Source organism: Onthophagus taurus, chromosome 3 (assembly GCF_036711975.1).
Source record: "Onthophagus taurus isolate NC chromosome 3, IU_Otau_3.0, whole genome shotgun sequence".
NCBI lineage: Eukaryota > Metazoa > Arthropoda > Insecta > Coleoptera > Scarabaeidae > Onthophagus > Onthophagus taurus.
The window spans coordinates 23,118,164-23,136,196 of record NC_091968.1 but is presented as its reverse complement, the minus strand read 5'-3'; the positions used below and the strand labels follow the sequence as shown (position 1 = coordinate 23,136,196).

The 18,033-nt window shown below is 33.1% G+C and overlaps 1 protein-coding gene and 1 non-coding gene across 4 annotated transcripts in view; both read right to left on the bottom strand.

Annotated features, from left to right (window-relative positions):
* Positions 1 to 11,414, bottom strand: part of LOC111429107 (Daughters against dpp) — a 42,347-nt gene extending 30,933 nt beyond the window's left edge. Inside the window, exons 1-5 of one of the 3 annotated variants that reach the window (XR_002708150.2) lie at positions 11,261 to 11,414; positions 10,723 to 10,886; positions 10,190 to 10,355; positions 9,570 to 9,737; positions 4,001 to 9,508 (exon numbers count right to left, since the gene is read on the bottom strand). Coding sequence is in view for 2 of the 3 variants with exons in the window: in XM_023064916.2 (XP_022920684.1) it covers positions 4,001 to 4,370 (370 nt within the window). In the remaining variant the exon portion in view is untranslated. The remainder of the gene's footprint in view (positions 1 to 4,000; positions 9,509 to 9,569; positions 9,738 to 10,189; positions 10,356 to 10,722; positions 10,887 to 11,260) is intronic. The other 2 variants (XM_023064916.2, XM_071195399.1) reach the window with 2 other exon arrangements.
* On the bottom strand, positions 9,602 to 9,674 carry TRNAV-AAC (transfer RNA valine (anticodon AAC)). The gene has a single exon. It is a non-coding gene; the product is annotated as a tRNA-Val (tRNA).
* Positions 11,415 to 18,033: the final 6,619 nt, after the last annotated feature.

The window sequence follows — 18,033 nt, the reverse complement described above, 5'->3', positions numbered from 1 at the left end:
TAAAGCATTTTTTCACCTCCATCTAATAATATTTTGGGTTATAAAAATCGTCAAAAAGTGTCATTTTATTAGCAAAAGTTATCTGCTAAATTTCATTTCAAATTCCTTCATAATGGATTTATTAAATAAAAACAATTTTTTGTCCTAACTTTAGAGGGCTTAGTTATTGCTGAAAAATCACCCCTTGAATTACGTTATTTGTGTATTGCAATACCAATACTGTGATATTGGTTGCATACTTGCAATGATGACGTCGGGTCCGATAATTAATTAACACACTGTATATCATATACAGACGCTACGATGGCTAGATACAAACGTTTTAGTGTTTTTTTAAATTTATTATTATTTTAAAAGTTGCGTTTTCTTTAATAAAACACTCCGTATATTATTCCATTATTTCATTACTTTGTTAAAAATTACACAAAAATATTTTAGTCGGTTATTTTCATAGTTCATCACGTTACCTTTAAAAGTTTCTATCTCCATAGCAACGCAGTGACATAACACATGTCAAAAATTAATTTAATTTCAATAATTTGCACACAAAGATAAAATGACCTAACTAATTAGATACATTTTCAAAGTTCGATATCTGAAAAACGGTTCAGTTTAGGTTTATGATGTGCTATATGAATTTTGTGTAGAATTTCAAAATGAACTGAAATATAGAATAATATACAGGGGGTGTTCCATTGAAGAAAACATAATTTTGTTTCGTCATAACTTTTTGACTGACCCTGTATACTTAATTTGATTATATTGTTTTGTATATTAAAATTTTTTGTTAGATATCGTATTTCAGAAGATCCATACATATTACCGTCCCTGTATAGTAACCCAAGTCGCTTACAGCCGAAATACGTTTATGAAACGCTTCTTATACAGAGTGTTTTTGTAAGTCGTGTCATAATTTTAATCACAAATACTAGAGTTTAAGTCAAATAAGGTATGGTTTATCTTAGAAAGATAAAATTTAAAATGTTATCATGAAAAATCGTTTAAGATCACGCGATTAATGCTATACAGGTGTCCACAAAGGTTATTTCCTTAAAACTTTTTTATTATGTCGTAACCTTTAAAATTCCCAACTGATTCTAAAAGCCTATTTCATTTTAAAATTATTTTCACCCTTAGAAATTTTTGATTAGACGCATTGTTTTAAAGCTATTTACAAAAAGATACAACCTCGTCCATGAACTACTGTCATTAATCGTAGGCGTCCATGAAAATAAATCGTAAATAAAGCAATATGTCAAATTAATGGTCATCAATCAAAAGTATTTTTTTAAAAACGCAGCATCAATAGTACATTTTTCCATCATAGCAGCAATTTTTAATTCTTGTAGTCATAATCAGTTTACCGCGTTAGCATTGAAATACCTAAATACTCTCCCAATGTTAAAAGCATGTCGTTTGCTCACTAAAACTGTATTTATTTGTCATTTTAAACAACTATTACCAATTAACGAAGGTTGGGTAATAATTTGACAGTTGTTTTAAGGAAATAATGTTTGTGAACAGCCTGTATAGCATTAATCCCATGTATGCATATTTTCAAAAGTGAACTTAAACGATTTTTTATGATAAAATTGTGTTGTTTATCAAATTTTATCTTTCTAAGACAAGTCATATTGAAAATATTTAAGAAAATGTTTAAAAATTTCTTAATTTTGAAAGCCCATATTTTAGCTATTTATGGGTTTAGACCAAAAATGGAACACCCTGTATATCGTGATCGTGAAATTTATCAATGATGAATGGTTAAACAATAGGCGAGGCCGTTTGCGGCCGAGGCAAGTGTGTATAGAAGATATCTTATACGGTGTGCAATAAAATACAGGGTGTTTCTGTAAGTCGTGGCATAATTTGAATCACAAATACTAGAGTTTAAGTCAAATAAGTTATGGTTTGTCTTAGAAAGATAAAATTTAAAATGTTATCATGAGAAATCGTTTAAGATCACTTTTGAAAGTATGCAACCACGGGATTAATGCTATACAGGTGTCCACAAAGGTTATTTCCTTAAAACTTTTTTATTATGTCGTAACCTTTAAAATTCCCAACTGATTTTAAAAGCCTATTTCATTTTAAAATTATTTTCACTCTTAGCAATTTTTGATCGTTTTAAAACAGTTTTTAGGAAATACTCTTTGTGAACAGCTTGTATAGTGTTAATTCCGTGCGATGCATATTTTCAAAAGTGATCTTAAACGATTTTTTATGATAAAATTGCATTGTTTACCAAATTTTATCTTTCTAAAACAAACCATATTGAAAATATTTAAGAAAATGTTTAAAAATTTTTTAATTTTGAAAGCCCACATCTTAGCTATTTATGGGTTTAGACCAAAAATGGAACACGATAAAATTTAAAATGTTATCATGAGAAATCGTTTAAGATCACTTTTGAAGGTATGCAACCACGGGATTAATGCTATACAGGTGTCCACAAAGGTTATTTCCTTAAAACTTTTTTATTATGTCGTAACCTTTAAAATTCCCAACTGATTCTAAAAGCCTATTTCATTTTAAAATTATTTTCACTCATAGAAATTTTTGATTAGACGCATCGTTTTAAAACAATTTTTAGGAAATACCTTTGTGAACACCCTGTGTGTTCTTAAGAAAAAAGTGATCTTAAACGATTTTTTATGATAAAATTGCATTGTTTACCAAATTTTATATTTCTAAAACAAACCATATTGAAAATATTAAAGAAAATGTTTAAAAATTTCTTAATTTTGAAAGCCCATATCTTAGCTATTTATGGGTTTAAACCAAAAATGGAACATCCTGTATATCAGTTAAACAATAGGCGAGGCCTATTAGTATAGGAGATATCTTATACAGTGTGTAATAAAATGCTTATAAACATGATTTTGCAAAAACAAGTCTATTTTGGTTTTTTAAACCATACATTTTGAGCCCAAATTCACTTTCCGATAGTCATTTGTTTTCAAGTTATGACGCCATCAACATTTTTTTTATTACAGAATATAAGTTTTTTTGTCTAATTCGTGGTTAAGAGAGATATGGCTCAAGTTATGCTGGAAGATATTTGCTGAGCATCCATTACAAGAGATGAAACTTAATACTTGCAGTATTTTTCATCTTAGGCCACATTATCAAAAATTAATGTTAATATTTATTTGCATCACGCATAAAATCTTATAGAATTTAACAAAAACCAATATCAACTTGGAGATTGGTTAAAATCTAAAACTAAACTTTAATTTTCTAAACATTAATCTTATTAAACCATAAAAAAATATTTTAAAACGTCAAATTGATATTTCAAATGAAAATTATGACGTCTCAAACGTCAAATTGACATTTATAACCTAAAATTTTCGTTTTTAACGAAAATAAAAATTAACGATAGAATTATTTTGAAATTGTATCAACCTACGTAAAATTAGATAAGGTAAAATTATTATTATCTTATCGAAATGTTAAACAACATCGTGGCAAACAAAAAAAATTTTTTTTTAATGTTAAAAATGAGTAACTAAAATTTTGTTTAAATTCGGGTTTGTTAAATAATGAGAATAAAAAGAAACGGAGTTTTATATAAGAGTCTCTCGTTTTATGGGCATAATTACACCTTTAACAATGCCACTTGTTAACATATCGGTCGTTAGGATCGTTGGAATGTCGCATAATCACGAAACTGGCAAGCTGGTGCATAGATGAACGTTGCAACATTCACGTACATAGTTATTTTTTTTAAGATAAAACAAATAATTATTGAAATGATGAATGATGACCTACAAAATCGAAATGAAAACGATCTTTTAATCGCTTAAAAATACATTTATGGGTTTGTTTTCTCAGCGGACAGCAACAGAGAGAGATTGAAATGCGTTTCGTTCGCAATAATTATCTGAATTGTTGAATTGTTTATTGCTTCGGAGTGTACATTCCAACAATTTGATAGGGTAAACATTTTAAAAAGATAAAAAGTCGATTATTAAAAAAAGATGAAATAGAGACTTACCTGGTATACATAATTTGCTGAGATGATAAGGATTAATACAAACATACACTTTGTCTCTCGCGGAACCGCAAACCGGCAACCTTCTGATTTCGTCCCTTCTCCAATCATCGCTCCATCTCCAACTCTTGCAACAGAGTAAATGAGGATCTTCGACGATACCGTCATTTTCAACGAGGACGCAACCGAAATTGCCCTTTCCTTTGGTCGTGACGACCTGGTGCAACATCTCGAGCTGGTTCGCGTTGAGTTTCCTGAGGAGGGCTGCCAGCTTCTGGTAACATAGGCCCTCGTCAGAAGGTCCATTAGCCGGTCGGGACGCCTCCTTGAGCAATTTCTTAACCAGCGCGGTCTTCCTGCGGAACTTGAACATGTATCCGCTGTGTACGGCACTTCTCCTTGGAAAGGTACATTTGGTTACGTCTAGCGGAAGCACTTTTAACCTGAACACACCCCCGTTTCCCCCCAATAAGCGAATGTTTTTTAAAAATACGATTTTTAACGAATTATTTCTAAAGCCTAGTTTCAAATAAAAATTCGATTCTCCCTTTTAGTATTCGATAAAAAGTAAAACATATCACAATATATTTTTCTATCTCGAACACTTTTCAACAAAATAATATTCATAACCGTAAATGATTCAAAAAAAAATGTTGCGCGTTTAACTGGGATGGCGCACGTCGACGAGTCGCGACGGTCGGTTCTCGACTGAAACGCGGAGTGAGGCTAAACTTTTAACTAACAGCGTGACGTGCGGCGAGGCAATCTTTCCATCCTCGTCGTGCTCGCGATACCGTATCGGGCCCCCTTCGTCTGCGCCGTGTAACGCGCGGAAAGGGGGGGCGCCCAGCGGCCGTGCCACATGGCGCCATATAGGCGCCAGGGCACCCGACCCCAGACGATACCAACGTATGGAGTTGGCCGCGACCGATAGATAGCGGCCGCTCGGAAAGAGAAAGAGAGAAGAAACGGCGGCGCCGTCGGACGCCTCTCTGTGTGTGTCTGTGTGTGTTGAACGCCGGCCCGCAAAGATTCATTCAGATTTTTAAGACGCCGGAAAACCTCAAAACAAACAATATTCTATTTCATTTATTTTTATACTACTCATTAAAAATTGTGTTAAAAAGTATTGCCTTGGCTGTATCAAATATAATCAGACATTACGGCCGAGGCAGCACAAATAACACAACATTGCACTGCCTCAGACATCAACTCAATCAATTATAATGCCTCGGCTGCAAGCGACCTCGGCTTAAGTTACAACAAACAATTAGAACAAGTGCCTTGACCGCATATAATTTCAGCTTAGCTTAAAATAGAAAATATTAGATGACATAATTTAGCCGAAGTGGTAATCTATATGAAGCCGAGGTCGCTTGCGGCCGAGGCATTATAATTGGTACAATATTGTATTGCCTCAACCGCAAGCAACCTCGGCTGTATCAAATATAATCAGACACTTTCTCTTTAAGTTAAGGCGAAGTCGCTCGCGGCCGAGGCAGCTCAAATGACAAAATATTCCACTTCCTCGGCTGCAAAAGACATCGACTGAATCAATTACAAGCGGGTATTTGTATTAGTTATAATGCCTCGGCCGCAAGCGACCTCGGCTTACGTTACAACAAACACTTAGAACATGTGCCTTGACCGCATACAATTTTAGCTTAGCTTAAAATGCAAAATATTAGATTCCCTAATTTAGCTGAAGTCATAATCTATATGAAGCCGAGGTTGCCTTGCGGCTGAGGCATTATAATTGATACAATATTGTACTGCCTCAACCGCAAGCAACCTCGGCTGTATCAAATATAATCGGACACTTTCTCTTTAAGTTAAGCCGAAGTCGCTCGCGGCCGAGGCAGCACAAATGACACAATATTCCACTTCCTCGGCTGCAAAAGACATCGACTGAATCAATTACAAGCGGGTATTTGTATTAGTTATAATGCCTCGGCCGCAAGCGACCTCGGCTTACGTTACAACAAACACTTAGAACATGTGCCTTGACCGCATACAATTTCAGCATAGCTTAAAATGCAAAATATTAGATTCCCTAATTTAGCCGAAGTCGTAATCTATATGAAGCCGAGGTTGCTTTGCGGCCGAAGCATTATAATTGATACAATATTGTACTGCCTCAACCGCAAGCAACCTCGGCTGTATCAAATATAATCAGACACTTTCTCTTTAAGTTAAGGCGAACTCGCTCGCGGCCGAGGCAGCACAAATGACACAATATTCCACTTCCTCGGCTACAAAAGACATCGACTGAATCAATTACAACCAGGTATTTGTATTAGTTATAATGCCTCGGCCGCAAGCGACCTCGGCTTACGTTACAACAAACACTTAGAACATGTGCCTTGACCGCATACAATTTCAGCTTAGCTTAAAATAGAAAATATTAGATTCCCTAATTTAGCCGAAGTCGTAATCTATATGAAGCCGAGGTTGCCTTGCGGCTGAGGCATTATAATTGATACAATATTGTACTGCCTCAACCGCAAGCAACCTCAGCTGTATGAAATATAATCAGGCATTTACTCTTCAAGTTAAAACGGGGTTACTTGCGGCCGAGGCAGACAATTGACACAATATTGCACTGCCTCGGCTTAATGAAATGCAATCTGGAATAGAGCGTTCAACAACGATTGTAAGGTGTTTGAATTTGACGCGCTTGTGTTTTAGTAACATTTGACAAACAACGTTGGTACCGGCTTTTGAGTTATGTTTTATACTTTTCTTATAATAAGCGCATATTTCTCATTGGTAAATAAAGAAGGAATTCATAACAATGTTGCCATCAGCAAATTTTTTTTTAAGAGTTTCCTGAAGTCAACGTTATTTCTGATTCCTTTATTCAACATATACGTCGTATAATCAAAAGATTTAGAGAAACTTCTTAAGTTTGCAAACGAAAATCTACTGGCCGGTCCACACTTCTTACAGATGATATCGTTGAAGATGTTCGTGAAAGAATAGAAGTAAGAAATCTTTACGATGCTTATCATCACAAACAAATTTATCTATTGGTTACATTGGGTATGCATCCATACAAGATGACTGTGGTTCATCAGCTGCAACTTCCTAATTTTCCTCATCGTGTGCAGTACTGTCAGTGGTTTGACAAAGTTTTAAATAATAATGACATGTTAGACCTCACATTTTTCAGTGACAAAGCATGATTTCATTTGAGCGTTTATGCAAATACACAAAACTGTTGAATATAGGCTGCAGAAAATTCACATGTGATTGTTGAGAGTCCTTTACATCCTCAAAAAATTGGTGTTTCGTTAGCAATGTCTAAAAGAAGAAGTACTGGCCCTACTTTCTTTGATGAAAACTTTCACGATGATAAATTGCATCAGAGTTACTTCCAACAAGATGGAGCGAGGCAGTGCAATATTATGTCAATTATACTGCCTCGGCCGCAAGCGACCTCGGCTTAACTTAGAATAGAAAATAGTCCATCCATCCAATGGCACTATAGTCCAATTCGGACCATAACCTCTTCTATTTTTCTCCTCCAGGCCCGTCCAATTATGCACCTGTAGTTCGTTTTCACTTTATCCCGCCAGCGATCACCTATATCAAAATATTGCCTGTCTTCAAGTTCCTTCGGATGCACTCTTTTGGCCATTCTTGAAACATCCATTATTTCCATATGACCCGCCCATTTGAGTCTTTGCAATTTTATATACGTTGAAAAGCTAGCTTCCTTAACGAAATTGGTTTTATCGTATTCTCCATTGTTCATCTTCTTTAACCAGACCGTAGATTCTACGCAGAATCTTTCTCTGGAAAGCATCTAGGTTTGATTCGGCCTTTTGTGACTGTGTCCAAACTTTACTACCATCGTAAACGTCAACAAGGATACGTCTTATAAAGCTGTATCCTTGTTTTTTATAGACGTTTCCAGACTTGAAAAGGTTGGACAGGGCGTAGTACATCTTATTAGTACGCCTTATCTTCTGCGTATTTCTCTCATTTCGTCCTGAATATTAGGTAAAGTGGTGCCAAGATATACAAAATCATTTACGATAGATTTTGCCTTCTCGTTCTGTTACTTCTCGATTGTATGAGTACCTTTGTCTTGCTTTCGTTAATCTTCAGGCCCACCTCTTCTGCTGCTCTCTCCAGCTCTGTGAAGATTTCCCTTATGGCGTTCATATTCCTTCCTATTATGGTAATAAGTTAACATCGACTGTCGTTTTTTCTGCGCCAAATGAATAGCACTGGCGTTAATCCATCTCCTTGTTTCAGACCCTGGTTTAGCTTGAAAGCTTCAATTAGTCTTCCTTGTATTTTAACCTTGCCTTCGGATTAATTCATAATTAGGCACGTTAATCTCACCAGTTTTGGTAGGATGTTAAAGTCCTGCATGATACTGAGAAGTTTTCCTCTGTAGATACTGTCGTAAGCCTGTTTAAAGTCCACAAACAGTTGGTATACATCTATGTCAAACTCCCAACATTTTTCCAAGACTTGTTTGACCACGAAAAGCTGGTCTATAGTTTTAGCCCTTGTCTAAAGCCCGCTTTATATTCGTTGTCTATTATGGTTTCTGTTGTCAGTTGCAGTTTACTCCGTACTATGGCGGTGAAGGTTTTATCAGGTGTACTGAGTAGAGACATCTTGACCAAATCAATATCCCATATAAATCAAAAATTGACGTTTATGTCTCTGTTTCTTCAATTTCACTCGAATAATTTTTTGATATGGTGCTAAAATAATAAAAATAGTTTGTTAATAATAATAGATCATAAGTGATCTAGCAATTTTCTATGACTACACTCCATTGTCAGTTTATGAATTAGTCTTGATAGAAAGGGACCAAAAATCAACCGTTTGTCTTGTTCTAACCGGTGCGCCGGTACCCCCACCACCGCGACCGACGCGCACTCACGCATTACCGATGCTAATATATAAGTGAAAATTTATTTATAGAAAACCGGAGGTACGTGCGAGCAACGACGACGACGAGAACGGGAGCGACGAGGGGGGCCCCGTGTTCTAGGGCCCCCCGCGCGCACTCTCTACGCTCGGTCGCGGGACACGAGCCCGACCCCCCTTCGTAACCGTGGGGGGCAACCTGTTTTGCGGTTTAGGTTAGCGCAGAGGAAGTAACAGGCTTCTCCGATTTCAAATTTCCCGCCGAATAATGTTACTAATCCGCAAACAATTTGCTAGATAGCTCGTTATGATGCAGGTAAGTTTTGGAACAGGAAATAGTATCGGAGAGGAATTGTATGTCATTATGGGGTATAAAGCAACTTTTAAAATATGAGCAGCGACCCATAAGATTATAGTTAGGGACCGAAAAATAATACAAAAGAGAGGGGACTCTCTTGGTATAAGGGCATATGGTGGCGGGTGAAAATAATAGGTGGAAGTCCTGGCGCCAGGACACGGGCTATTAAACAGCTGCACATCGAAGGACAGACAAATTGAAGAGTGGAAAGGCCACATAATTTAAATTATTAAAAAAAAATTTTTTTCTACCATGAAAATCTAAAACAAAAAGATATATTAATTAATAAAATATTAATATAATTATAACAAAATTACTTACTTCACTTCATCAATTTCTTAAAAAAAAATAAATGTTTCCGCCCGGGATCGAACCGGGGGCCTTCCGCGTGTTAGGCGGATGTGATAACCACTACACCACGGAAACCATATACATACGATTCCATTTCCCCAAAAGCCAACTTCATTTTAACCCAATTTCAACTGAAATCTAAAAAATTAAATTCTAATAAACAAATTTAATTTTAATTATTAATTTATAGGCGTGCAATTAAGGTAGGGTCGGCTCGTTTGAAAGTGGAAACAAGCGATTTGGTCGTAATTTACTTATATGAAATATGCAAATTCTCCCTGATCTTTATTCGATACGGTTTGATTGAAACACGTTTGTCAGGCATTAAAAAAAAAGGCCGCGGCGTTGTTTGTCGCCGTCTTTACTTGTTGAATGAGTGGGTCTATTAATAGATCCGCGGGAATTTCGCATTAATTATTTTATTGAAGGAGGAGGAGGAGGAAATGAGGATATGCGGCCGGTTTAAAATTGCTTCCTTGATGCGAACAACTGTATACAGACTACATTCATTCTTAAAGAAACTAAAATTAAAAAATTCTAACCTATAATTTAAGAAGTGGGTGTAAATGAGCAAAGTTTATTTTTTTTACCTTGAAATGATCGGAAAAGTTTGTAGAGGTGTAGGAAAAGTTTTCAAAGTTCCAATACGATCACTTTTTGTGGTCTTTAGCAACTTTTCTTCTCGATTTTTATTAAAAAACTGTTTATAACCAATTTGTATCTTTGACGTTTGTCAGAAGCGCCATCTGTGGGGTGCTAAAATAAAAAGAATTGTTTTAAAATTTAATTATAATTAATTAATTTTTTTATTTATCTAATCATATAATTTCTACTTTTGAATGAAAAAGTGGTTAATTAAATTTTGTTGTTGTAATAATTAATTAAATTATAATATAATTAATTGTTGTTGTTTGGAAGCGCCATCTATGAAAATTTATAATTATTGCTATTATTTGGTTTAATTAAAAACGATTTTTAACTTATTTGATGAAATTAATGTAAATTGGTATGAATAATTTTATTCTTGTTTGGAGAATAGATGTTTATATTATAAAAAAATTAATAAATTCTAACCTATAAATTAAGTTGTAGGTGTAAATGATTAAAGTTTATTTCTTTTTACCTTGAAATGATCGGAAAAGTTTGTAGAGGTGTGGGAAAAGTTTTCAAAGTTCCAATACGAGCACTTTTAGTGGTCTTTAGCAACTTTTCTTCTCGATATTGATAAAAACTTTTTATAACCAACTTGCATTTTTGACGTTTGTTAAAAGCGCCATCTGTGGGGTGCTAAAATAAAAAGAATTATTTTAAAATATAATTATAATTAATTTTTTTATTTATCTAACCATATAATTTTTACGTTTGAATGAAAAAGTGGTTAAATAATTTTTTTTCTTGTAATAATTAATTAAATTATAACATACAATATAATTAATTGTTGTGGTTTCGAAGCGCCATCTATGAAATTTTTTAAATATAAAATTGTTTCTATTATTTGGTTTAATTAAAAACGATTATTATCTTATTTAATAAAATTAATGTAAATATGAATCATTTTATTCTTGTTTGGAGAATACATGTTTATGTTTGAAAAAAATTAAAAAATTCTAACCTATAAATTAAGTTGTGGGTGTAAATGATCTAAGTTTATTTCTTTTTACCTTGAAATGATCGGAAAAGTTTGTAGAGGTGTAGGAAAAGTTTTCAAAGTTCCAATACGAGCACTTTTAGTGGTCTTTAGCAACTTTTCTTCTTGATATTGATAAAAACTTTTTATAACCAACTTGCATTTTTGACGTTTGTTAAAAGCGCCATCTGTGGGGTGTTAAAATAAAAAGAATTATTTTAAAATATAATTATAATTAATTAATTTTTTTATTTAACTAATCATAAAATATCTACTTTTGAATGAAAAAGTAATTAATTAATTTTTTTTCTGATGTTTAGCAACTTTTCTTCTCGATATTTATTAAAAAACTGTTTATAACCAATTTGTGTTTTTGACGTTTTATCAAATAGTGCCATCTGTTGATTGTTAAAATAAAACAACATTAAAAAAAACAGAAAACCATTAAAATTATTGGGGGTAATTTTAAATTATTTAACAAATTTATGAAAAAATGATTGATTTAATTGTATTATTTCTTAACGAATAGATGTAAATATTAAAAGAAATTAAAAAAAAGGTGTGAGTTTTTATTCGGACCCCAGAATAAGGGGGTTTTGTTGGAGAATCGGTGTGGTGAGGGTGGGTTTCGAATGGCGCCTAAGGTGGCTAGACTGAGTTCGCTCTAAATAGGGATAATACAGACAGTTGTCGGTGCCAGCCAACAACAACAAACTCTGGTGCCAGGTCTGCCGTCCGCAGACGACCGACCGACGACGTCGGCAATAAATGCCATCCATCCACCCTCAATTTTAACCCCCCATATATTTACAATAGATATACAAGGGAACCGAATATAATTTAACATCTCCCATCAAAATAAAGCAAAAATGAACCTTATCATTACTTTTCTTCAGAATCTTTAAAAAACAGCTTATTTAGTTCATATTTTTATTGATTAGCAACAAAAACATAAAAATTTATATGTTTATTTATTTGATATTCGTATATCGGAAACGCATTAAACAAGATCAACGAAATAAATAAAAAAAATAATGAATAGTTTTCAAGCAGTTGGTTTGTTTACCAGTCTTATTGGCGCCGCGCCGCAGAAACTGGCGGCGACTGTCTTCGACCTTCCAACTCGGAAAACAAATTTCCAACACTTACCACCTATTTACATTTTGCACCAGTCGGATCGACGTCGAACAATGATCTTCAATAAAACGGCTATATTTGTTTATACACAAATCAAAAAAAAATTATTGCAACTCGCACGATATCTAACGAAGCTCAGTTTATTTGGAGAAGTCCGTCTTGTTTATTATTTACATTTCATACCCAATCCATCAGATAATGTTTTTCCTCTTTAAAGATCTTATCAAAATAAAAAAATATACAAGGAGATCATTATTCTTTGATATACGTGAGAAACGCTTTTAATAAAGAGTATTTATACTCAACAAAAACATCTTTCTTGTCAACCATCACATTCAAATATTGAAAATTGGTTTAGAGGAGAAGAAGTCTTTAACAGCAATGGGTAAAGAATGATACTTTTCTGAACACAAAATATTCATAAAATAACAAACGAAGCGGAAGAAAGAGGAACGAAGAGCATAATAGATTATATAATTTACTCTAGATCCATGAGATATTCAGTACAAGACACCGACTATTGATAACTGATACCAACCTGAAAGCAGATCTGAAAGAAACAACAACAATATATGAAAGACTAAAACTGGAAGAATTTGGAAAACCAGGAAAGAAGGAAGGAGTATGGTGGAGAACTTCTGGAGGAATTAAGAAGGCTGGAAGAACAAGCTGTCGAATCAGAAGAACAGTGGAGTCTCAACGATAGATGGAAAAAGTTCAGAGAAACAATACTAGGGACAGCTACCAGAGTATGCTGAACTAAAATCCGGCCACTATCGAAAGAGAACTAAGTGGTGGAGTGCCATAGTCAAGGATAAGGTAAAACAGAAGAAGTAGGAAGTCCAATCCAGTTCTTTAATTGCACTCTCCACAATTTTTAAAGAAAATACTCGTGAGTTTGATTTTGTACTTTAAAACTGGTTTTTATTTGATATAAAATTTAAGTCTAAACAGTTTCGGCCATTGGCCATCTTCAAAGACTCTACAAATAGATTAACATCTCTCATCTTATCCATTTTACGAACAAGTTTTTTAATATTTCTTTTTGTTTTGTTAAAAAAGATCACATATCAAATTCTAAATCAGATTATTAGTTACTAATTTACAAAATTACAGTTTAAAAAGTTCTCTCTTTTTTAAAAAAAAAAAATTAAGAAACTTGGGAAAAATTCAAGAATCATCATGTGGCTTAAAAATCGACGATTTTTTTTAATAAATGTGAAATGACCCAAAAAACACGTTAAAAATAAAAAGAAAGTGCGGAAAAATAACTAAGACTAGATTAACTTCAGTTATAAAACTTCTATTTTATGATAAGTAACTTCAGGTTTAAAATGTCAACCTCAATTTTGACATATTTGTAATCTTCATTAAAAATCCTTTAAAATGAGTACAAACACGACATATTTATCTTTATTAATGAAGTTATGGTCAATTTCCGGTTAAGAATGTCAACGTCAATTTTGACATATTTGTAATCGTCGTGAAAAATGCTTTAAAATGAGTCCAAACATGATACGTTTAATTCCAATATTACTCGAGATGTAAGCAACTTCCGGTTTGAAATGTCAATGTCATTTTGACATATTCTTAACTTTTATAAACTGTCTTAATATTAGTCTCAAAACAAAAATATAATAAAAAAATCAAAATGTAAGGTTGGTATTAATATTTAAAAATCAAATTGCTATCTTCATTGTTGCTAACTTCGGGTTTAATGTTTTTTATTCTAACTTTTTTGTTTCTTGAGATAAGTGCGTCATGTTTGGGCTCATTTTAAAGGTTATTTTATGAAGATTACGAATATAATAACAGAATTAAAGTTGACATTAACACCTGAAAGTTTTTTCTTAGCCGTGCGTCGAAATTCTTTCAAAAAACATCAAAATTATGTTTAGGAGCGCAGCTAAACTCAAATATTTCTAGGTTTAGTGTTAGTTCTAGTTTTCATCATGAAAGAACACCATGAAGGTGTCCATTTGTCTATTATATGATAACTAACTTCCGGTTTAAAATGTCAACCTCAATTTTGACATATTTGTAATCTTCATTAAAAATCCTTTAAAATGAGTACAAACACGACATATTTATCTGCAATATTAATGAAATTATGATTAACTTCCGGTTAAGAATGTCAACGTCAATTTTGACATATTTGTAATCGTTGTGAAAAATGCTTTAAAATGAGTCCAAACATGATACGTTCAATTCCAATATTACTCGAGATGTAAGCAACTTCCGGTTTGAAATGTCAATGTCATTTTGATATATTCTTAATTTTTATAAAATGTCTTAATATTTGTCACAAAACAAAAATACAATAAAAAAAATCAAAAATTAAGGTTGGTATTAATATTTAAAAATTAAATTGCTATCTTCATTGTTGCTAACTTCGGGTTTAATGTTTTTTAGTCCAACTTTTTTGTTTTTTGAGATAAGTGCATCATCTTTGGACTCATTTTAAAGGTTATTTTATAAAGATTACGAATATAATAACAGAATTAAAGTTGGCATTAACACCTGAAAGTTTTTTCTGAGCCGTGCGTTGTAACTCTTTCAAAAAACATCAAAATTATTTTTAGGCACGCGAGTAAACACAAATATTTCTAGGTTTAGTGTTAGTTCTAGGTTTCATCATGAAAGAACACCATGAGGTTGTCCATTTGTCTATTATATGATAACTAACTTCAGGTTTAAAATGTCAATCTCAATTGTGACATATTTGTAATCTTCATGAAAAATCCTTTAAAATGAGTACAAACACGACATGTTTATCTTCAATATTAATGAAGTTATGGTCAACTTCCGGTTAAGAATGTCAACCTCAATTTTGACATATTTGTAATCCTCATGAAAAATCCTTTAAAATGAGTCCAAACAAGATACGTTTAATTCCAATATTACGCGAGATATAAGCAATTTCCGGTTTGAAATGTCAATGTCATTTTGAAATATTCTTAATTTTTATAAAATGTCTTAATATTTGTCACAAAAACAAAAATATAATAAAAAAGAATAAAAAATTAAGGTTGGTATTAATATTTAAAAATGAAATTGCTATCTTCATTGTTGCTAACTTCGGGTTTAATGTTTTTTATTCTAACTTTTTTGTTTTTTGAGATAAGTGCGTCATGTTTGGACTCATTTTAAAGGTTTTTTAATGAAGATGACAAATATGTCAAAATTGACGTTGACGTTTCAAACCGGAAGTGATTATTATTTTCATTATTAAAATTAGGTATGTCGAGTTTGGACTCATTTTAAAGGATTTTTTATGAAGTTGACAAATATGTCAAAATTAAAAGTTGAAAGTTTGAACTTTTTGGTTTTTTGAGATAAATGCGTCATGTTTGGACTCGCTTTAAACGTTAATTTATAAAGATTACATATATAATAATATCAACTGAAAGTTTTTTCCACGAATAAACCCGAATGTTTTTAGTTCTCGTTCTAGTTTTAATTCAATAAAAATATACAACTAGAGAGAGAGAACTAGAATTAGACGTACGATGCAAATCGGACTTATAATCGTATAACGTGATTGGCGCTTAGCTTTATCCTTTAAAACAAATAGTATTAGCAGAGATGAAGTACCCACGCAAGATATTGAGGAAACCAGAAGAGATAGAGTACGGAACAAGAACATCACAGAAGAACTAAGCTTAAACTCCCTGGTACAGAAAGTAGAGGGAAAACAACTAAGTCGGTATGGTGATCTGGTTCGAATGAAAGAAAATAGAATATCTAAGAAAATGTTCAACATGAAGCCAAAAGGAAAGAGAAAGCGCGGTAGATCAAGAGCCCAATGGGAGGAAGAGATTGAGAAGAAGAAAAAATGGGTTTAGATTCTTTGATATCATTTCTTTTTCTTTGGCCAATGATTAATTACACAATTTACCTCCTAAAAGATTCATATAAATTTCACCCAAACGTTTTATGAAAACAAACCATAAATCTTTCAATTTATACTGATGATATCTAATTTTAGATTCAAATGTGAATCTCAAAGAAGAAAAACAACTTACCAAGTCGTCAATATAGGGTAGTTATTGTTCGAATTTGTGGAGTCCGAGACAAAAACATTCTTTGCGGGATTCGACGTGGGGGTGGCTCTGGTGCCGGACTCCGAAACAAGGCCGGCGTCGTTGAGGCGTCTTCGGGGCGACGTCGTCTTTGGGGGCGTCGCGGCGACGGACGCTTCTATATAGGGTGAAAAATTAACGACAAGTCAACAAACAATCTGACAAACATCGGTGTTCCAGTTTATTTTTTTCTCTCTGCCCGTTTCCAACCCCTCGACGTCGTCATTCGCGATTTGACCGGCGGCGCCGCGACGCCCGGCGCCAAACCGCGCGGATGTTTTCTCCAAATAATGGCGCCAATCAAACTCGCACCCCATTCCCAATCGGGTACACAACAACAACAAGAAAACAAAATTAATGATCCCCAATTTCTTTCGGGACCATTTAAAGGAAAATTTAATTAGTTTCATTTTCTCGTTAAAAAGTTGAAAGAAAAACAACAAATAATAAACAGAAAGAGAGGTTCCGGGGTGAAATTAAATAGATTTGTGTGTTTACAACTAGGGTTTTCGGGGTGGGTTCAAAAAACAACCCCTCTTCGTCTACATGTGGGGACGACGCCAGTCTCTACGGCGTCGCCGGCATCGTCGGCGTCGAAGAGACGACGACGCCGGGTCGCCCGTCAGCCTTTTTTCCTAAATTAATAAAAATGCACCACCAGTTAGGTCAGATAAATAGGGCGATTTCCGACCCCCGGAACCCCGTAAAAAAACCACCCTATATGATTTGTCTTCGGGACTTGTGCCAACGTCCCAAGAATCACGTTATAACTTTCATCCTTTCAAAAAGACACAAAGAAATCTTTGTTTTCAAATATTCAAAATAATTTAGTTTATCTTATTATTATTATTAACAAAATAACTTACCACTTTGTATAAATAAATTGTGTCATTTTAAACCTGTCATAAATGTCAAATTTCGGTTATCAAATTTAATACCAACCTAAAATTAATTATGTTAAAAACTTTTAATTACAAATAATTATTATAAAAACATTTTTTTATGTATCAAGTAAAGCTTAATTTTTTTGAAATTAATTAAATTTAATAAAGTTTTATTAAACTTCGTAAAAAAACTCACCCTATATGATGTCTTCTAATACCAACGTACCAAGAATCACGTTATAACTTTTATCCTTTGAAAACGACACAAAGAAATCTTTGTTTTGTAATATTCAAAAGCATTTAATTTTGTTATTATTATTATTTAATAAGTTAATTCTTTATAAACAACTTGTCAAAATTAATACCAACCTAAGTTAAAAACTATTCATTAAAAATATTTATAAAAATTTTGTTTTGTATTAGTACTTGGTAGAATTTAATTGATTTGTTTTTAATTGTTGAAATTAATTAATTTTAATAAAGTTTTATTTGTTAGTTTTTAAATAAATAGCTTTGAAATTTAAAAGAAAACGGTTACATTTGGTACCAACCTAAAATAAAGGACTCATTTAATACGAATACGCATGCGTGGTTTAAACAATCAATAAATAGGCGTTTCTCTATCTTTATCTTACACATAAATTCTCGATTAGATCTGTCTCTTTTTACTGTGAAATCATAACTGTACTCATTTATAGCTAAAT